Source organism: Lethenteron reissneri, chromosome 21 (genome assembly GCF_015708825.2).
Source record: "Lethenteron reissneri isolate LAM-NWPU_2019-01 chromosome 21, ASM1570882v1, whole genome shotgun sequence".
NCBI classification, from domain to species: Eukaryota; Metazoa; Chordata; class Hyperoartia; order Petromyzontiformes; family Petromyzontidae; genus Lethenteron; species Lethenteron reissneri.
Genome location: NC_083799.1, coordinates 11,109,149 through 11,127,554, shown reverse-complemented (window position 1 = coordinate 11,127,554; position 18,406 = coordinate 11,109,149). Strand labels below are relative to the sequence as shown.

General features: G+C 43.5%; 1 protein-coding gene across 1 annotated transcript in view; it reads right to left on the bottom strand.

The window, feature by feature from the left end:
* Nucleotides 1-4,059: 4,059 nt before the first annotated feature.
* LOC133345230 (protein phosphatase 1 regulatory subunit 1A-like) overlaps nt 4,060-18,406 on the bottom strand; it is a 28,283-nt gene continuing 13,936 nt past the window's right edge. Inside the window, exons 5-7 of the mRNA XM_061555808.1 lie at nt 14,345-14,536; nt 8,936-9,043; nt 4,060-7,162 (exon numbers count right to left, since the gene is read on the bottom strand). Of these exons, the coding sequence (XP_061411792.1) occupies nt 7,002-7,162; nt 8,936-9,043; nt 14,345-14,536 (461 nt within the window). The 3' untranslated portion in view covers nt 4,060-7,001. The remainder of the gene's footprint in view (nt 7,163-8,935; nt 9,044-14,344; nt 14,537-18,406) is intronic.

Genomic DNA, 18,406 nt, shown 5'->3' with positions numbered 1-18,406 from the left:
TTTGTCCAATGTGTGCTTGTGTCATATCCTCCCCAGGCTTAGCACAACGTTCACCACCACCCACTCGAAGCCACCACCAGACAACACGAACGAACCATGGGGGCCTTACAGTGAACACACGGTAGGAGTCCTCTCTCTCTCTCACCCGAGTACAACATTCCAAAACCACACTCTGGCTTGAGACTGGGCCTCGTGCGAGCTCAAGCTCCTCTGAGCTACAAATGCCCGCTCCACCCCTCTTTCATCACCTCGTTCTTTCCAAGACCTTCCACACCCTCTGTCTTGCTGTCTCCTCCACCCGCCCCCTCGAGATATCCCCCCCCCCCCAAAAAAAAATACCCCACTCGTACTTATACGCTTACCTTAGGCCCAATTCAATCCACGAGCCACTACACCTCGAGCAGAAGTTGTCCATTCGCCCCCCCCACTACCCCCACCAGTGTAAGTATGTGTTGCTTATATTAGAATTGTGCTTATACAAGGTGTGGATATTTCCAGCTTCTGCTTCACAAGTCAGATGGAAATGTATGCCAGTTTCTAAATTCGTCGCAGGATACGGAGGGTGGGCTGTGTTTTTTAGGGTTCTCTTCAAATGTCACACCAATGGCGTGTAACTGTAATTCGTGAGTTTTCCGTTTTGAATGTGCCCCTATTAAAAATGAAATAAGGTCAACTGCTCTCAGATCAGGTCCCAGCCAAGCGTGCTGACCTCACACCCACAATCATCGGTGCGCGAACTTAACATTAAAATAATAACCACAATAACACAGCAACTATAAACATTGTTGATAGGTTTGTGTTACCATCGTATGCAGACCGATTGTCGTATCCTCTATCAGTGTTTCTAAATAGAAGGGTTTTTTTTGTTAACAGATGAAATTGTCCACTCACCTGAACAGTGCACCTTGATTACTCTTTCCCCGTCAGGGAAAAAACATCAAGTGCAAACATTGTGACTTGCATCCATTATTTACAATTGTGAGATTTTTTTTCAGCTACTCATGCACATCCGTGTATTCTCATGAAATTTTAGTGTGCGATTTTTTTCTTGAATTCTTGTGTTCTATTTCGATTTAAAGCTTTCGTGACTGCAGGGATTCATCTTCTTGGTTCTTTCGGTAAAGTCACGTAGAAGGGAAGTTCTATTCTTCATAAGCACAGCCTCAGCTGAATTTCAGTATTTAATCATTTATATCTTTGGCAGAGAACCCTGAAGCAGCTTTATATCTAGATATGCATATTGCACTTGATAACGACCCGAGCTTATCTATTTACAATTATGTTGTGTCTTGTGGAATTGCACGTATAATAGTAAGTACTAGACCAAAACAATTCATTCCCCAGCGATATAAAAAATTACCATTCGAAATCTCAATTATATAAAAAAAAATGTTCTGTTTTTGTCCCGTTATTGCCAACGCGTTTGTATAGTTTTGCTTACTGTATTCACCCAAATCTAGCAGTGACCTATCATTTTAATGTACAGTAATTGACATTAATAACATCTTCAATCACATACAGAATTTGATACGTGTGTTGTATAAGCATAATAACCTATGTCAGTTCACGAATCCATTCCTAGTTGGTTGCCTAATTAGAGTGTAGCACCTACCTCAGTCATCGTCATCACCCCCCCACCCCAATTTCGTGGCACATCATAACGCAGCGTTCTTCATTACAAGGCTCAGTGGGTCACTTGGCGGCCCCTGGTGGCCTTTAGTGCGGCCCCTGACGTGCACCAGAGGTCGCAAACGGGTTTTGATTCCTTACCCGCACCCGTACCCGGCCGCACCAGGGTCGCAAACGGGTACCCGGCCGTACCTGTACCCTACCCGTACCCGGCCGGGTATCGGGTAGGGTACGGGTATCGGGTACCTGATTGCGACCTCTGGGATGAAGCCATGTTGCAGGCGCGGGTGGGTTGATTCTAGGAACTTGAATTGTGAGAAGAGACAAGACGTTGGGAAATGAGTGACAAACAGTTACTCACCATATTCTTAGGTTTTTTCGGTAAAGTCACGTAGGTTTTTTACCTACGTGACTTTACCGAAAAAACCTAAGAATATGAATCATTGCAGTCACGAAAGCTTCAAATCTAGTTACTCACCAGTGACTCACGGTCTACCCGTACCCGTACCCGGCCGCACCAGGGTCGCAAACGGCTACCCGTACCCGGCCGGGTACGGGTAGCCGGGTATCGGGTAGGGTACGGGTATCGGGTACCCGGTTGCGGCCCCTGACGTACGCCCCCCGACAATACACGTGTGAACACCCCCCCCCACCCCCCATCATCGTCATAATTGTGCTGCTGTTTCAAATGTGTGGCGGCCCTCACGCTGATGGTGTCTGATGGGTGAAAGTGCCCCCCCCCCCTCTTACAATTACGGAACAACACTGCCGTAAAACATTCACATCAATAGGTTCATAATTTAATTAACTCTTAATCTCATGCCGCAGTTGTGAAATGTATGCCCCATTTAGAATGAGGTGTGCATAAGAGACAGGTGTGGTTCCACCCGTTGCGACTCGGAGCACTTAAACAATTGCCAATGCTGCTGTGGCATCGTGGTCGGCACACCGGCAGTGCAGAGGTAAGATCATAAAAATGAGATCCTCTATCCTGGAGAAATCCGATGAGTTATGAAGCTCTTTTCCACAGATATCCAGTCGGGGCAGGCCATGAAGTTACAACAACAAGTACAGAAAAGCAGGTTGCTGCTGCATTTTCCTGGCGTGGCAGTTGTCAATCAATTGTGCAAGATTCTGAACCCCCCCGACTCCCTGTCCATCCAGCAGTATAAATAAACTAAACAAAAAAATTACGTTACCAAAAATGGCAGATCATGTGCGGTGGGGAAAACTGTGGATACTCCACCTCTGCTACGATGCCCAGCCAGTGTGGAAGAGTAGGCCAAATACCCTGTTGAGGGGCTCTCCAGAATCTGCCTCTATTCCGAGACCCTTCTGCCAGCGGTGATGTGAGCACGCGACTTCAGGACCGCACTTTAACCTGTTTAATGGAAGCTTGTATTGATTTAATGTTGTGGCGTTAACAAGTCTCGTGTTTAGATGTTGTAGTGCTCGTACATTTTCACGTTTGAATAATAAATAATTGAGCTCTTCTCCATCCACCTCCACCAGCTCACATCCCCCGTGGTCACAATGCGTACGTGTCTTTCGGGAACCATACTTCTGCTGTTGAACACGTAAGCTTTCGCGACCAATATTATCAATAATATAGGGGTTTTTTGGGTTAGATCGCGTAAATATAAATGTGTTGTTAAACCCGCCACCTGTAATTGATATGCATGCATTAATCCCCCCCCCGCCTTCGAACTTAAAGGGCTCAAAAGTGACGTCATCACACCTATCCCTCTATTTAAGGAACGAAAGAGGATTTCTCCACAAATCTGGCTGTCGCCTGATGAAGCTAGTTGTAATTACTGGCGAAACGTCGTACTCAGATTGTAAATGTTGTGGATTTGCTCTCCAACACACCGGTGTGATGTACTAGTAACGAATTGGCCACGTTCTGTTCACGTGACAACCCTTACTAGTTGGCCGTGTCGGGTGGTGGCGGGTTTAACGACACGTTTATATTTACGCGATCTAACCCAAAACACATATTATTAACATATTTCTGCTGCTCGCCAAGTAGTGCTAATTTCAAGTGCCTAGTAGATCTTTCTGGTTGTAGTTGTGGCTTTTTATTCTTCAAAGTGCGTCATGCAAAGGGGCCCCCGTGCAAGGTAAAACACAACCTGCAGGATCTGTACAAATGTGCATATTTCAGAGGAGTTTTGTGCAAAAATAAAAAATAAAATTAAACGAAGGCTTTGCTATCTTCGCTTTGCGGGGAGGGGGGGTATAATTAAATGTTGTGCGTGTGTTTAAACGAAGCTGTTGAGAGTCCACAGAATGTCTATGTACTACAGCACGACAGTTTACTACACGAAATAATGTATATTCCAATATACTCTTCACTTTTAAATTATGTCTATAAAATATACGAGTGCATTTGACAACATAGGTATACAACGCCACCGCAAATCATTTTTATTTTCATGTTTTGTTTAATGAAGACAAAAAAATCACCACGGTGTTTACTGTAATAGCTCTGAATTTTTTCTTGTTTTAAAGTTGTACCGACTACGTTCAAATAAAATAACGACGATAGAAATGATTATTAAATTAACATGGCTTTGTGGGGGAATCATAACCATTTAAACATCGACTTCTTAAAACACCGACCTGTGACCTTGGCGACATTCACGTTCAGAACTTTACATAAATCACGGGCATTTAAACTTGAGGGTAAAACATCAGGGGTGTAAAGACGCACCGATTACAGTAATATGTATCCTTTAACCTCATGTTGCGTACACGTGATCTGTATGTGTTGTGTGTAATGAGCTCACATGACACCCCTGCAGCTGCTAAGAGGCCGCTACGTTCACACACATTTTTTTTATTGTGACCCATGTTTTGTGACAGTTCGTTGAATCGCCTGTAAGGTGAATCATTACACTCCTAAAATCTAGGCCCCTTACACTACACGAGAGGTAGCCTGCAGAAAAGCAGAGCTACAACCGGACACGACGGGAAGGGCCCAGCTGTATATCTGATGTTTGTAGTGTGTGTATGTACGTTGAACTTCTTTCGCACCGTACGTAGCCAACCATGCTAATTGGAGGTGTGCGGAGGAAGGTCAGTAAACTAAACACAAAAGGCAGTTTAATGTGGGGAGCAATAGTGAAGCAGTTAGTGCGCTACGAACCTGGCCAACCAAGTCCGATTCCCATGCACGGCAACCAACACCAGTGACGATTATTTGAACCGGTCATGGGCCTCCCCTACGTCGACTCAGCCTAGAAATGAGTACCTGGTGTGGTGTGTAGTAAACATCGCCACTGGGGAGACAAAGGCGGTCGGGCGTGGTGTTGGCCACCCACCCCCTCGTGTAACCGGGGGAAATGTGATGATTGAAGGGGAATTCAATTGCAGGCCAGTGCGAGGAAAGAAGCAGGAAGGGAAGCATTTTGGAACTGGAAATTTACCAAACCAAAGTATCACACAGGTCCAGCCCCATTCATGGACCTCATTGTGAATAATGGGATGCCCAAGGATGAAAATGGGGGTTGTGGGGAGTAATTTACGTGAGGGGCCTAATTGGCGCAACACCTGCGAATTCTGTGTTGGGCCCAGTGTGAGCTGTGTGTCTCGAGAATATAGTCATAAGCGATTGTTAAATTTGAACCAGCAGCAGTGACAAGGTTGGGGCGTTTACAAGAAATTCACCAATCGAATTACTGCATTGTGCCCACTTGATTACCGAGTCGACAGAGGCGATTTTGGAAAATAAATTCAATTCCACAATTTCAGTCGGATTTGAACCTCAATTCCCCACGTCACATTACAGCTCTTGCATGTCAACCCTTACCGCTCAAATGCTTCCCCATGTGCCTCTGCACATGTAATCAAATGTATTCTCTGCAATCAGTCACACCATTGTGCATGCATTACTATGAAAATATGGAAATTCCGCGATGAAATAACATTTTTTCCCTGACTCAGAGGCTTTTGGAGGCTGCTTTTCCATATGGTTCCAGCGGCCAATTGTTGCTATGTATTTGGAAGTTATTAAATGTGTTTCGTTTCCCCGTCAGATTTACAACAGAGCACAAATTGAATTTGTAAAAAAAAAAAGGCACCTAGATATAAAAGCGTCTCAATATGTTGTATAATTGTGAAATCTTCCTCATCTACGGATGTGGAGAATGGTTGCTTTATGGGAGCAGGAAATGAGGGGTGAAATTCTACTGACCAGGGTATAGCGTTATTGTAAAAGGGCAGTGGGGAGTGGCGATGCAGTGGTTAGTAGACTGCGTTTTCAACCCAGTGACCTGAGTCTGATAATATAGTAAGTCATGGCGACATCGGCGGAAAGTGATATCTGTACTTGTTCTAGGCCCCTGTCTTCAACTTGCAAATGGCCATCTTGGTGAACTACTGTTAAACAATCCACATGACCAGCAGTTGATTGACAAATAGCTCTAGTTTTTTTCATTGCAGAAGTGCTAATTGTTTAACTTTTAACAGATAAATTATACCAACACAAACAACAGCTTAATAGCAGTATATATTCATTATCTATTTATCTGTGCATACATTTAAAATAGTAAACTACAATACTGCACAGACACATTACAATAGACTGAGTGCCTCATTTTCATCAACCTCAACCTTTTGTGGGTAGGCAAAGCTGACCTTAAATATAACATGCACTGAATATTTAAAACACGGTACACTGAAACATCTCCTCAGTATAACTACATTGACACTGACATTGACACTTATTAAAGCAACTAGGTTTGAAGCTAAACCTATCTATAAACCAGTTATCGTATAATTTTGGCCACGTAAGTCCCACAACCCGTTTCTCAATTGACAGACACATTTCAATACAAAGCACAGTACATCGAATATTTAAACTGTCCTTAAACTGCAGTCCTTACATCAGAGAATGTCAGATAATATGTAGATTGAGTCTAGTTTGATAACCTCTGATCCAACAAAAATGTTTTGTGCCCATGAAAAGCCACACCATGGTAGGCATGACTTTTGGTCTGGGTTTGGAAAGCATCCACTACCAGGACATTCATTTTCAAGAATGTCGTTCATGGGAACCGTAAAATCATTTTGTAATCAGTGGAGAACCGGCAGCAGGGATGGTGCAAGTGGAGATTGCCAGCGTAGGGAGAGGTGAGAGTGACAGATTAAAGTAAGGAGGAGAGGCATTTATTGGCATCCATAACCCACACTTTACTCAAAGCCCCAATGCTAACCTATTAAAACCAGTGTCCTTGTCCTACCCTTGTGACCAAATCTCCTGAGACCAGCACAAAACCTCCAAGGTCACAGTTCAGGGCCCCGATCTGAAGTTGGTAGTAGTTGTGGTGTTGGATCCGAGAAGCCCCCCCCCCCTCACGCGTGTCCTCAGCTCACGATGGCACAGATGGTTGGACGTTGACTTTGGCTGATAGCACTGTCTCCTCGGATACCAGCAGCTCTTCGGCCCATTCCTCTTCAGGCATGGCCGGGACAGGTTGCTGCTGCTGCTGCTGCACATCCCTGGGACGTCGCTGAACTCTGCCTGCACCTGCTGTACAACAAGAACAACCAAAGATCCTCCGTTTAGCCTGAACAGACTCTAAGGGCAAGCTGTTAGCGAGATGAAGGGCGGCACGGACCACGAGGGGGTGAGATGCCAGCACCACGCCCGGCTACCTTTGTCTCCCCAGTGGTACTCATTTGAGTCTGAGTCGACCTAGGGGAGGCCCAGGACCTGTTCAGAAAGTTGTCGCTGGTGTTGACCGTGAGCCGGAATTGAACTCGGGTTGCCAGGTTCATAGCGCACCGTACTAACGACTATACTACCGCTCCCACATTCTGCATATACACATATGCATATACAGTAGAATGTGTACACATGCTCAAGAGAAACATTTTTTACATTGACTATCACTGAAGATCATGTTAGTGAATGAAGCGACCACTTGTGGCTGCAGTGGTCACATTAACCGTTTACATGCCACATAGAAAGAGACAAAAATACATTCTTACAAAAACACACATACGGATGCACAGGTTTTGAGCTTAATAATTCAATATTGATATAAAATAAAAGCAATGCCTCTTTATGATTGCGGGTGTATTCATAATAGGATACGTGCCCCTGATGTAATTCAAAAAGAGTAGACAGTTGTGTGCTGGCTTTTGTAAAATGCAAATTATGCCACAGATCACTCATTTGGGATCACACGCAGTGTCGGATTATCCTCGTAGCAAAAGTAGCTGCATATGCTACGGGGCCCGCACTTTCAAGGGCCCCGCGCTAAATGCTTTCAAGCTATAAATTCCGGTTCAGTGATTCTGCACTTCCTCTATTACTATAGTACTGTACTGCCTTCAACTTTCATGGACGACTGGGTGTTTACGGTTAGCGATTTGTCGTATTATCTGGCTGTATAGCAAGTAAAAAAATATACCATTACTCTACTGTGCAAGTTAACATTTAGTGTTTTAATATTTGTGTTTTTATTTATTTAGGGTCCCTTAATAACATATGCTACATGCCCCGCACTAGCTTAATCCGGCACTGATAACACGGGGCATTAATCGTTGACTAAATTCTCATTTGCGGGCAAGGGACATCTCTTGGTAAGTTTTTCAAGAGAGTAGAGGAAACACGAGCACCAAAGGGAAATAGCATCGACATCTGCAGAATATGGAGAACCAGTGGCATCTACATCTGGAGAACATGAAGAACCAGTGGCATCTGCAGAACATGAAGAACCAGTGGCATCTGCAGAACATGAATAACCAGTGGAATCTACATCTACAGGAGATTATACAACTTTTAAAGCCATTCCCCGTGTTTCATGTACATGTCGTACAACATGTTTGGAATCTACAGGAGTAAAGTTGGACTTAAGAAGATATTGACTTACGAGCAGACCTCTGGAACCTAACTTGATCGTAAATAGAGAAGTCCCTACAAACATAATTCGTATAAGGTCGCATATACAAACGAACCACAGCACCTTGCTGATCTCGTCAAGGAACATACACCATCGTGCAAACTTCGGTCATCCTCGCAGTGGCTTGTGGCGAACCATCGAACAAAGACGGTCACTGCATCGTGAGCTTTCAGATGCGCTTCTGCGACCGTCTGGAATGCCCTGCGTTCCCATATTATGAAGCCACTAGGAGCTATACACTTTAAATTCCAAATAGAAAACTCAATTCTTTCGAACAATTTTTGTTGTGTTTATTACTTTTGTCCTTCCCCCTGCACGCACGTTATTATTACACCGCTGCGTCTGGGGGTTCAAGATAGTTGCTGCATGTCTGCACGTCTTGACTGTGACCGTACCAAGAGCCAGCGGAGGGACCTGGTACACAGGTGTGTCCTTTCTCCGCGGTTTCCTGGGCGCCTCCTCCACTGATGGCAGTGTCTCCGGCTCCTCCTTGTCGACATCCCCTACACACACAGAGAGGGTGTCACTGCGGTACACGGAGGGGCTCTCCATCATGCTCGGCCAGAACCGGCCCTAGACCTTTGGGGGCCCTAAGCAAAATTTGGTTAGAGGCCCCTTTGATGTATGATTTTTTCACCCACTAGCTAGCAGTGACTCTAGGCCACGGGGCCCTTTGCAATTGCAAGGGTCGCTTAGTGGCTGGGCCGGCTCTGTGCTCGGCCCTGGTCAAACTCTGGAGGATGCTCGGATTGCAGTACATGTGTCTTCTGTACACTGAGCATAATTGATTCTTCTACTGATTATCATTTTGGTTACTCGACTAATCGGAGAACGTGAAATATATTTTGGGGAACAACATCTCACCAACAACAACCGCCATTCGCCACTAAGTGGCGGTGACGTCACCACTGCGCTTGTGCCAGGCTATGTGTACTTTAAGGCCACGTGAAGTGTCGAACGCCCGCTGGCAGGTCACCGGACAGACCCAGGTGCCATGGGTTGAATTACTTAAATGACTGGCCGATGCACCACCTGTGCCCCCTACTGTGCCAACTTGCTTGTTTTAGCTGCCTGGCGCTCCACTCGTTGTTGTGAGTGCCGCTCCTCTGCCCTCCATTGTTGCTGGGAGGTAATTGTCTCCAACTCCCCAGTCGCATCCTTCACGAGCCTCCTCCACAGAGGCCGATGTTAACACCGCTGGTATCAGTCATCAGTAAGTCCACTCAGCTCCACATCCTCTTGTATCACATCATTCCATCTCTACTCTAGCCCGTGCTGCGCCCATTTAGCCCCCTCTATCTGGGCCGAATAAAAGCTGTTTAGGCATGCGGTGGCTGGGCATGCGGGCTATATGATCCAGCCAATGTAGTCTCACCTGGGTCTGTGCCACGGGCGGGAATGTAATGGGCAAAGCTTGGTGATGTTTATTGCTATCATCAGCCAGGTGGCACTGGGTGTGACTGCGAGGGGATTTCCCAATATTAGGAGAGTCCCAATAAATAAACCATGAAAAACATAGTTAATTGCATTTTTTTTTCGATTCATATACTTAGTTAAATAATTATCCCAGAAATAACATCGATAAGGTTAGCGAAATTGGAATGGCCAGTTCCACATTTATTTACGTTAATCATTATTCTTAACACGAACGGGTTTTAATGTTTATATGATAACACATATAGCCCCGCTGAACCCAAAAGTTAAGTCTTTATTTTAAGATGGTATTATGGAACAATTTTGAGTCACCCACGTAGCAATGAGCACGGTTAGCTGTGTACAGTGCAAAATAAGTTTAACATAAATCCAAACAGCAATGCGTGGTATGGTGGCATCGTAGTTTTTACAGTGCACTATGAATCCGATTACCTTCGTTCAATTCCCAGCCATGGATGACATCAGTGGCAAGTGATATCAAAACTGGTCCTGAGCTCACCTTCACAACTGACCAGCATGGTAAAAGATAGTAAAAAAAACTACCAAATGGCATCAGAAGCCCTACACCCATCAGTCGATTGACAGAGAGCTGTATCGTATAATTATAATAATTTACATATCATCCTAATCATAATCATCACTGATATGCCAAGTATTATCATGGAGCAATTCGGTTTCGAGGGGTATTCTGGCATCAGCGCTAATACCTCAAGCCTAACGGTGGCACCTCGTAAGTGTTCAGAATGGGGCAGTCTGATAATTAAATGAATATGTGTGACTTAGATTATATGGCTACAGCCAAGTTGTTCTTGTAGAGAATCAGAGTTTTTCCTGTGCTTGGCACAACGTGATTTGCTCGTAAACATTTAATTGAGAGGGATTAAAATTCACGTCCTGCAGATTGCAAGGGTTGGTGTTCAATTTATTGAGATGTCTTCTTTTCGTGTGCTACATGACCTCATGTTTATTGGCTATTAATATGCTCAATGAGGTCAATTGTATTGCAATGAAGCAAATCTTGTTTAAATTAAGTTGTTATGCCTAACCTCGAGGCACGTCGAAATGCGCCTAGTTAATACAATCTCAGAAGCTAAGCCGAGCCGAGTCACGCTATCACATGAGTGGAAATCCACCTGGGAAGATCAGGCATTATAGGCTTGGGCTGAAAGTGTTACTTCCTCGAGTGAGTGGGGTTTTCTCAAGTGCTACAGTCTCCTCCCACGTGCCAAACACTCCGACGTGTACACAACAAGTAACGCTTTTACTTCAGCCCGTTTCTCACTGCCTCCACTGCATCGCAACATCACTACTGTGAATCTGATTTTGGTTTCCCACTTAAATCAGGTCATTGGTTCCACGAAACCTGTTGCTAAGTGACTTGGTCGTTCAGCGAGTATAGGAAATGCATGCTAATTTCTTAATTCGTTCCGATTGCATCAAAAGTGACACCTTTTTCACCCCAAAAACTTACTTTATAATATTTAAGCAATGGATATTAATACATAAATATAATAACAACATTATAAGCACGTCGTATTCAAATAAACATGGTTAATCAATGCATTAATGCATATTTACTGTAACTACAAAAGCCCATCGTTAACAGGGGAATGGTCCGTAAGTGAACACATCAGGCTCTATAGATGCCCGTGGTTAAGCGATTAGTCGTTAATAGGGGTGGTCGTTAAGATGGGTTCTACTTTACACTACTATACACTACACTACTATACACTACACTATACACTACACTACCATACACTACACTATACACTACACATTGAGTTCGAGGGATGCCCATCAATAAGCGATTGGTCGTTGACAGGGCTGTTCGTTCAGAGGGGTTCTACTTTGTTTTAATAGGGGGAAGGACTTTTTTCAGACTCTAACTGACACCATGTGCCACAATGGCATTCGCCAAACAACCAAGTCCAGAACCCTACTGAAAAAGTATTGAGATTCAGTGAGGCTTTACTGGGAAGATAGCATTATTATCACTTATAATGAAAAAAATGCACGTTAAATGGGATTCAAATTGGTAGAATAATCTCTGCAATGGTGCCCATAAACATTACATTTTCTATGTATATGATGTATACTGCAGGCTAAATTTTAAACAACTGGTACGCAAATGCAAGAAGAGCCATGGCATTTGGCAATAGCACTGCCTTCCAACAGCAAAATAAACAGTACTCTGATGTTTCAAGCAACAAGGGACTTTCCTTGAAGCGTCCACTTCATATATTTTTCTCCTATGAAGAAGCCCGAATGACGCATGTGGCACGTTGCTTTTAAATATGGAGTAGGTAATTCAAAAACAATGTTTATTTTACATTGTAGTGAATGTAGTGGCCGAAACTGACTGGAGTGGAGGTCACGCGGATGTATTACATACAATATATATTTTTGAACATTTAAATACAATGACGTTCACACATGATTCAATGCATGTATTGTGAGCTTCATAATCGATACGACTCAAAGAATGAATACATCGATACAGCTCTCAAACACATTGCAAACACAGTATCCGTTCCTTTGAGGATAATTTCGTTCTCTATCTCCCAAGTCAGCCTGTTGCCACCATTGTCTCTGCCACCTTTGACCTAATGGTCGTACAGACTGCAAAGTTCATATTTCCTGCATGGTTATGTGAGAAGCAGTGCCAGGTGAGTAAACCTCCCAAAGGTTTTATCTGATTTGCTCACAATCTGAAGCGTGGTACTTTAAAAATAAGATGCAAATCAAACAGTCTAGCAGCATAGTCAATAGTTGTTTTATTATTAATACTACTGCCTATCTCCCTGGCTCCTCCCCCCTTCTTACCCTATATAATCGCTTATCACAAATAGCTCTCTCTACTCCCTACAGTAATTTTGCTGTGGCTGTTCCACTTGATGACGGAAGCTTGTGTTGCCTCCGAAACGTCGTGATTTAATTGAGTTATTTTCATTTTATTATTATTTTATTATTTTTTCATCTACGTGACTTTACCTATCAATTAGCTGCCCTGTCTAATTCGTTAAAATATATATTGGAATCCAGGTGAGCAAACTATCAAATAAAACAATAATTTTATACAAGTGAAAAAGTTAATTTAAAACCCGCTGCTGAATGAAGGCATCCCCCATCCATGCCGTGCCAGTCATGAGGGTTTTTTGAACATATTTCACCGCGTTGGTCATCGCACTTTGATGAAGAGGTACCCTGGACCAATTCACACATGCCTTGTGACTGATGAGAGCCCTGGCGAGAAATCAAAGTCAAATTCACAATGCAGTGTACTGACCTATTGCTCCATCCCAAGGAATGTGTGTGTTTCTCGTGTGACCATTGCAATAATTTAGTTAAATTCACGGGAGCAACGAACATTCAAAATAACCTACAATGACAACTTCTGGTGCAAATCAATTGCAAGTTGAAAAACCTATTCATCGGAGGTTGCTTCTACAATGACAAATGTACCATATGGTGCTGCAAATATGCAGAAGCCCCCTCTCTATAAAAAAAATATGAACAGACACGTATATGAAAGAGGGTCCACTAACGAAGGTGAAGCACCTGTCAGTCATGCCCGGTCATTCCTCCGCCAACAGTCACTGATTAATGCACGAATACCATTAACCGAGCATTGGCTCTCCTAACCAATTAATTCCGCAAAGCCACTCTCATTTGATTAGCTCCTAATGAGTGAGCGTGTTCTTCTTTTAATGTGGCTGTTTAATTCTCAAAATGAAATGCAGTCCACTATGCGAAAAACAATTCGTATTAAAGAGAAATGTACATCATCAAATAAGTTCATTAATTATAATCAGGTCTCTACTATGTGAAATAAGATATTTTTGAGCGGGAAATTTACTCAAATTATACACAGAGCAATGGTACTGATTTTAGAAGAAATGTGCAGCATTTTCAGGTACAATTTACACAGCATCTTATATGAAATGGATTTTGATTAAGCCAGACACTTCAATAACCATATTCTGTTAAATCTTTGTTCCATATTTCTAATATAAGCTAAACAACACATTTAAGAACACAAATATTAACAATAGCCCTTCATCAATAATGTGCTGGATTAAGCCATCACCGTGCCTCTCCGTCATGGGGAAAGTTTGATGACATTCGATGCTGGTCGGTGCACGTGAATGAAGTAGGGTTGGTCAGGACCAGTTCACATATCACTCACCACTGATGTTAGGAATCAAATTCAGGTCGCCTGATTGACATTACAGTGCCGCACATCTCCACCCAAAGTTAAATGCGTAAGAAAACATTCATGTCAAAATGTCCCTTCATTTCATTCAACTGACACACGTGTGTAAATCACGTGTCTACTATAAATGTGACCATTGTTTCTTCACGTGCTTCACCTGGACTCTGGGCCAAGGCAGGAGTCTCTGAGTCAGAGTTCAGCCCAGCCACTCTCGCGACTTCTCCACCCGCGTCCCATGTGACCTCGGCACCTGCCGCTACTCCATTGGGCCCCTCCTTAGCAGCTCCGTCTGTTCCAGCGCCGCTCAGCTGCTGCTCTGTGCAGCACAACTCCAGTGCGTGGCGAAGCTCTGTGGATAAAGGTCATTCGTTTACCAAGAAATGGTTCCATTTTATTTAGACATTGAATAACCCACAGTGCGACTGCGGACATCAATCTCGGAGCTGTGGACCACGTGGTACACCGCTGCACACTTCGATCATCCACCGCAAGCGTTTCAGACATTCATCACCAAGCTACTCCTGAGGCTCACGAACCGTGGCATGAACATAAACGCAGTGCCGATCGATTCCCCGCCATATCAGTGAATACGTTGAGATGACGTAACATTAATTAAAAAGAGTAATTACTGAAGTGTTATAGATGGTTGAGCCACATGTTAAAGAAGACTTTAGTTAATTTACACACTTATTTACTGGAATTCATACTCTTCACCATGGACAATTTTTGATTATATAGACGGAATTTGTCCTGAGAATTTGTTGACTTCTTGGTTCTTTCGGTAAAGTCACGTAGAAGGGAAGTAATAAAATAATAAAAATAAAACATAATAAAATAAAATAATTCTCACGACGTTTCGGCTACAACGCAAGCAGCCGTCTTCAGGTGAAGAATGAGACACTACCAAACTAGGAGCTTATATATATGAATCCCTGCAGTCACGAAAGCTTTAAATCGAAATTGTTGACTGTGAAGACATGAACATTACATCTTGACTTAAAGCTTTCATGATTGCAGGAATTCATATTCTTTGGGACATTCAGTAAAGTCACGTAGATAGGTTCAAAGAAAATAACAAAAACTACGACGCTTCCATTGCAACACAAGCGTTCGTCATCAGGAAGAAAGCTTGTGTCCGGAGTTTTTTGTAATTTTTTGTTCTTTTATTTGAACCTATCTACGTGACTTTACCGAAAGACCCAAATAATATGACAAGAACATTCATATTGATATGCACAAGCAGCTCAGTATGTTTTTTAATTAAATAAATGCATTCAATAAAAAACAGAAATCTCCATCAGTTTTTATTAATGGGAGACCTGCTAATCCCTCGCAGTCCGCCGTTTTGTAATTTGCAATATTCTCTACGCATAATTATAAAATAATTTGGCCATGTTGCGCTGGCTGTGGTGCACAAGCAGAAAAAACAAATGTTGACAATTATTTTGAGGTTTTTCTATTCATATGCATATTAAGGCACTGCACGCCTCTTGCAACCTGCTGGTTGGTAATCATGGAAAGATGATACGGAGTCGTGAGGACTGAATTTGAAGAGCACAGCTCTTGCGTAACGTCTCGTCTAAAGCACATTACTTATACCACACATTTATTCTCAGAACAAAGCTCCGAGGCACTGTCTGAGTCATGGAAGCTTGACTCAACTGGGCAGTTAACATTTCCTGTCGCAGTGTGAGCCTATCTCTGTGGTTCGTTGATAGTTCTGAATACAAGCAAACAGCGATATAAAAATAATCCTGCCAGATAAAACCCGTCTAATCTCGTGATATCAGAGGTCGCGTCAAATTTCGAAGAAAGCACTGCAGTAAACTACCGTACAATGCAGTGGTGCAGCGTTGTTGTTGTTGTTGGCAGGAGCCCTGGTACAAGCAATGAAATGTGGCCCAGCGTCTCACCCCCCCCCCCCCTCTTTATCACCATCCGCCTGGGGCCTCTCCAGCCTGTGGGTCCCCCAGTGCAGTCTCACCACCTGCACACTCAATAGCCATGCCACTTGTATAAGCCAAGGAGAAGCCAACTATTATCCTTCTTCACGTTTAATATTGCATTTACCTTTCTCAAAACAACAATTATGCACGAGCATATTTTATATTAGTCACAACATGAAATCGTATTATTTTTAGTATGGAAAAAAGGAAAATAGTTTTCAATAAGATAAAAAAACTATACTTTTGTAGTGAATCCAACTGAGTAGCAGACGTTACCTTTGGAGTAACACTATTTATTCACGTAACCATACGTAACATAACACAACCTACGCTGGGGTCTCGAATGCCCATCTAGCCACGCTAGAAGTGAGCCACGGAGCCCTCGTTATATACCCCAGGGCTGCGGCTGGCTCCGCCCTTAGCCCCGCCCACCTTCCAGGCTTCTCGAGCTCCTTCTCGAATGTTCCCGAGAGCTCTCCTGGACCACGTGACCGCCCCTCGGACCCCGTCCACCGGTGGCCCCCCTCCAGTATCGTCCGGTCACGTGACAACAGGTCAGCCAGATTTCGATGTAAAGCTTTCGTGACTGCAGGGATTCATCTTCTTGGTTCTTTCGGTAAAGTCGCGTAGAAGGGAATTAATAAAATAATAAAAAATACAACATAATTAAATAATTCTCATATTATATTTTATTTTTAATATTTTATTATTTCCCTTCTACGTGACTTTACCGAAATTTTTCGATTTAAAGCTTTCGTGACTGCAGGGATTCATCTTCTTGGTTCTTTCGGTAAAGTCACGTAGAAGGGAAGTAACAAAATAATAAAAATAAAACATAATAAAATAATTTTGACGACGTTTCGGCCACAACGCAAGCAGCCGTCCTCATGTGAAGAATGAAACACCACCAAGCTTGTGGACGAAACATCGTGAGAATTATTTTATTATGTTTCATTTTTATTATTTTATTACTTCCCTTCTACGTGACTTTACCGAAAGAACCAAGCAGGTCAGCCAGAGTGTCATGCCCCAGAGTAACCCTGGCTGGCTGACGCTCGCTCTCGCTCAGTCACTGGGAGCCGGCAGGCACCGCACGCTGCTCGCGGTGCCTCTGCGCTAACCAGCGCTCAGCCAACCACCGCTAGAGTTGGTACTGCAGCCAGCAACCCGGGCTACCCGCAATGCAGTGGCGGCTCCTGCAAAATCTCTCAGGGGGGGCAAATGTCTGGATGATTGATAAGGATAAGGTCCACCCATGCAATGGATAAATTAACAGCTTAAGCATGTAAAGGCAACTTCACTTCTTTAATATTAATGAAAAATAAAGTGACTCTTACAATACATCTTGTTTGTTTCTATACTCACTATTAATACAATCCACTCAAGTTTCTTTTATTAAAGATTCCACTAGGTGGCGACAAATTATATTGTTGGATGAAACGTATGATGATGTAAGCACGTTAGGGCGAGCCCTCCCGGAAGCCATAGAGAATGCATTGGAGCGCCCCCCTTCTAAAAAAAACATCTTTGAATGTAAGTCTATGGGGCCACTCGGGGCGATTCTCAGCCGGAGTGAAATCGCCCAAAAAGAGGCGGTACTCCACAGAACGTGACATGACGCTGATTTGACTATATCCAGAGGCACAGTGACGGCTAGCGTGACTCTGTGGTTGAATGACATTGGTGGTGCGTCGCACAATCGCCCTAATGAAGAAACCGCCCCTGCCGCAATGACAACATTACCGGCCGTGACTTCGCAAGTCCCGGCACCACACAGTGACAAGTACAGTCACTACACTTTTAAAATGTTCTAAGGGGCCGTCCATAAATGACGTCACGCGATTTTGGACGATTTTGGACCCCCCCCCCCCCCCCCCATTGTCACACGGCGTCACAAAAAATCTCTGCCCCCCCCCCCCCAAATAAAACATGCTTCAAATCGCTTTAAACTATTGTCATTGTAGTGCGTATTTAACGTGGCGCTGCACTCTGATGTTGTAGGAGAAAACATTTATTAAAAAGTCTATTTAATTAAGTAGAACGTGTTATCTATATTTATTTAAAGTTGCCCATTTTGATGTGACGTCACATTTCTCAAACCCCCCCCCCTCGTCACAAATCGTCACAAATGTCTGACCCCCCCACCCAGGTGCGTGACATCATTTATGTATGGCCCCTAAGGTAAAATGACATACAATTTGTCGATGCCGTATTTGACAAAGGTACATACTCGTTTTTAATTGCAACTGACTTAGAAAACATGTAACTGTAAA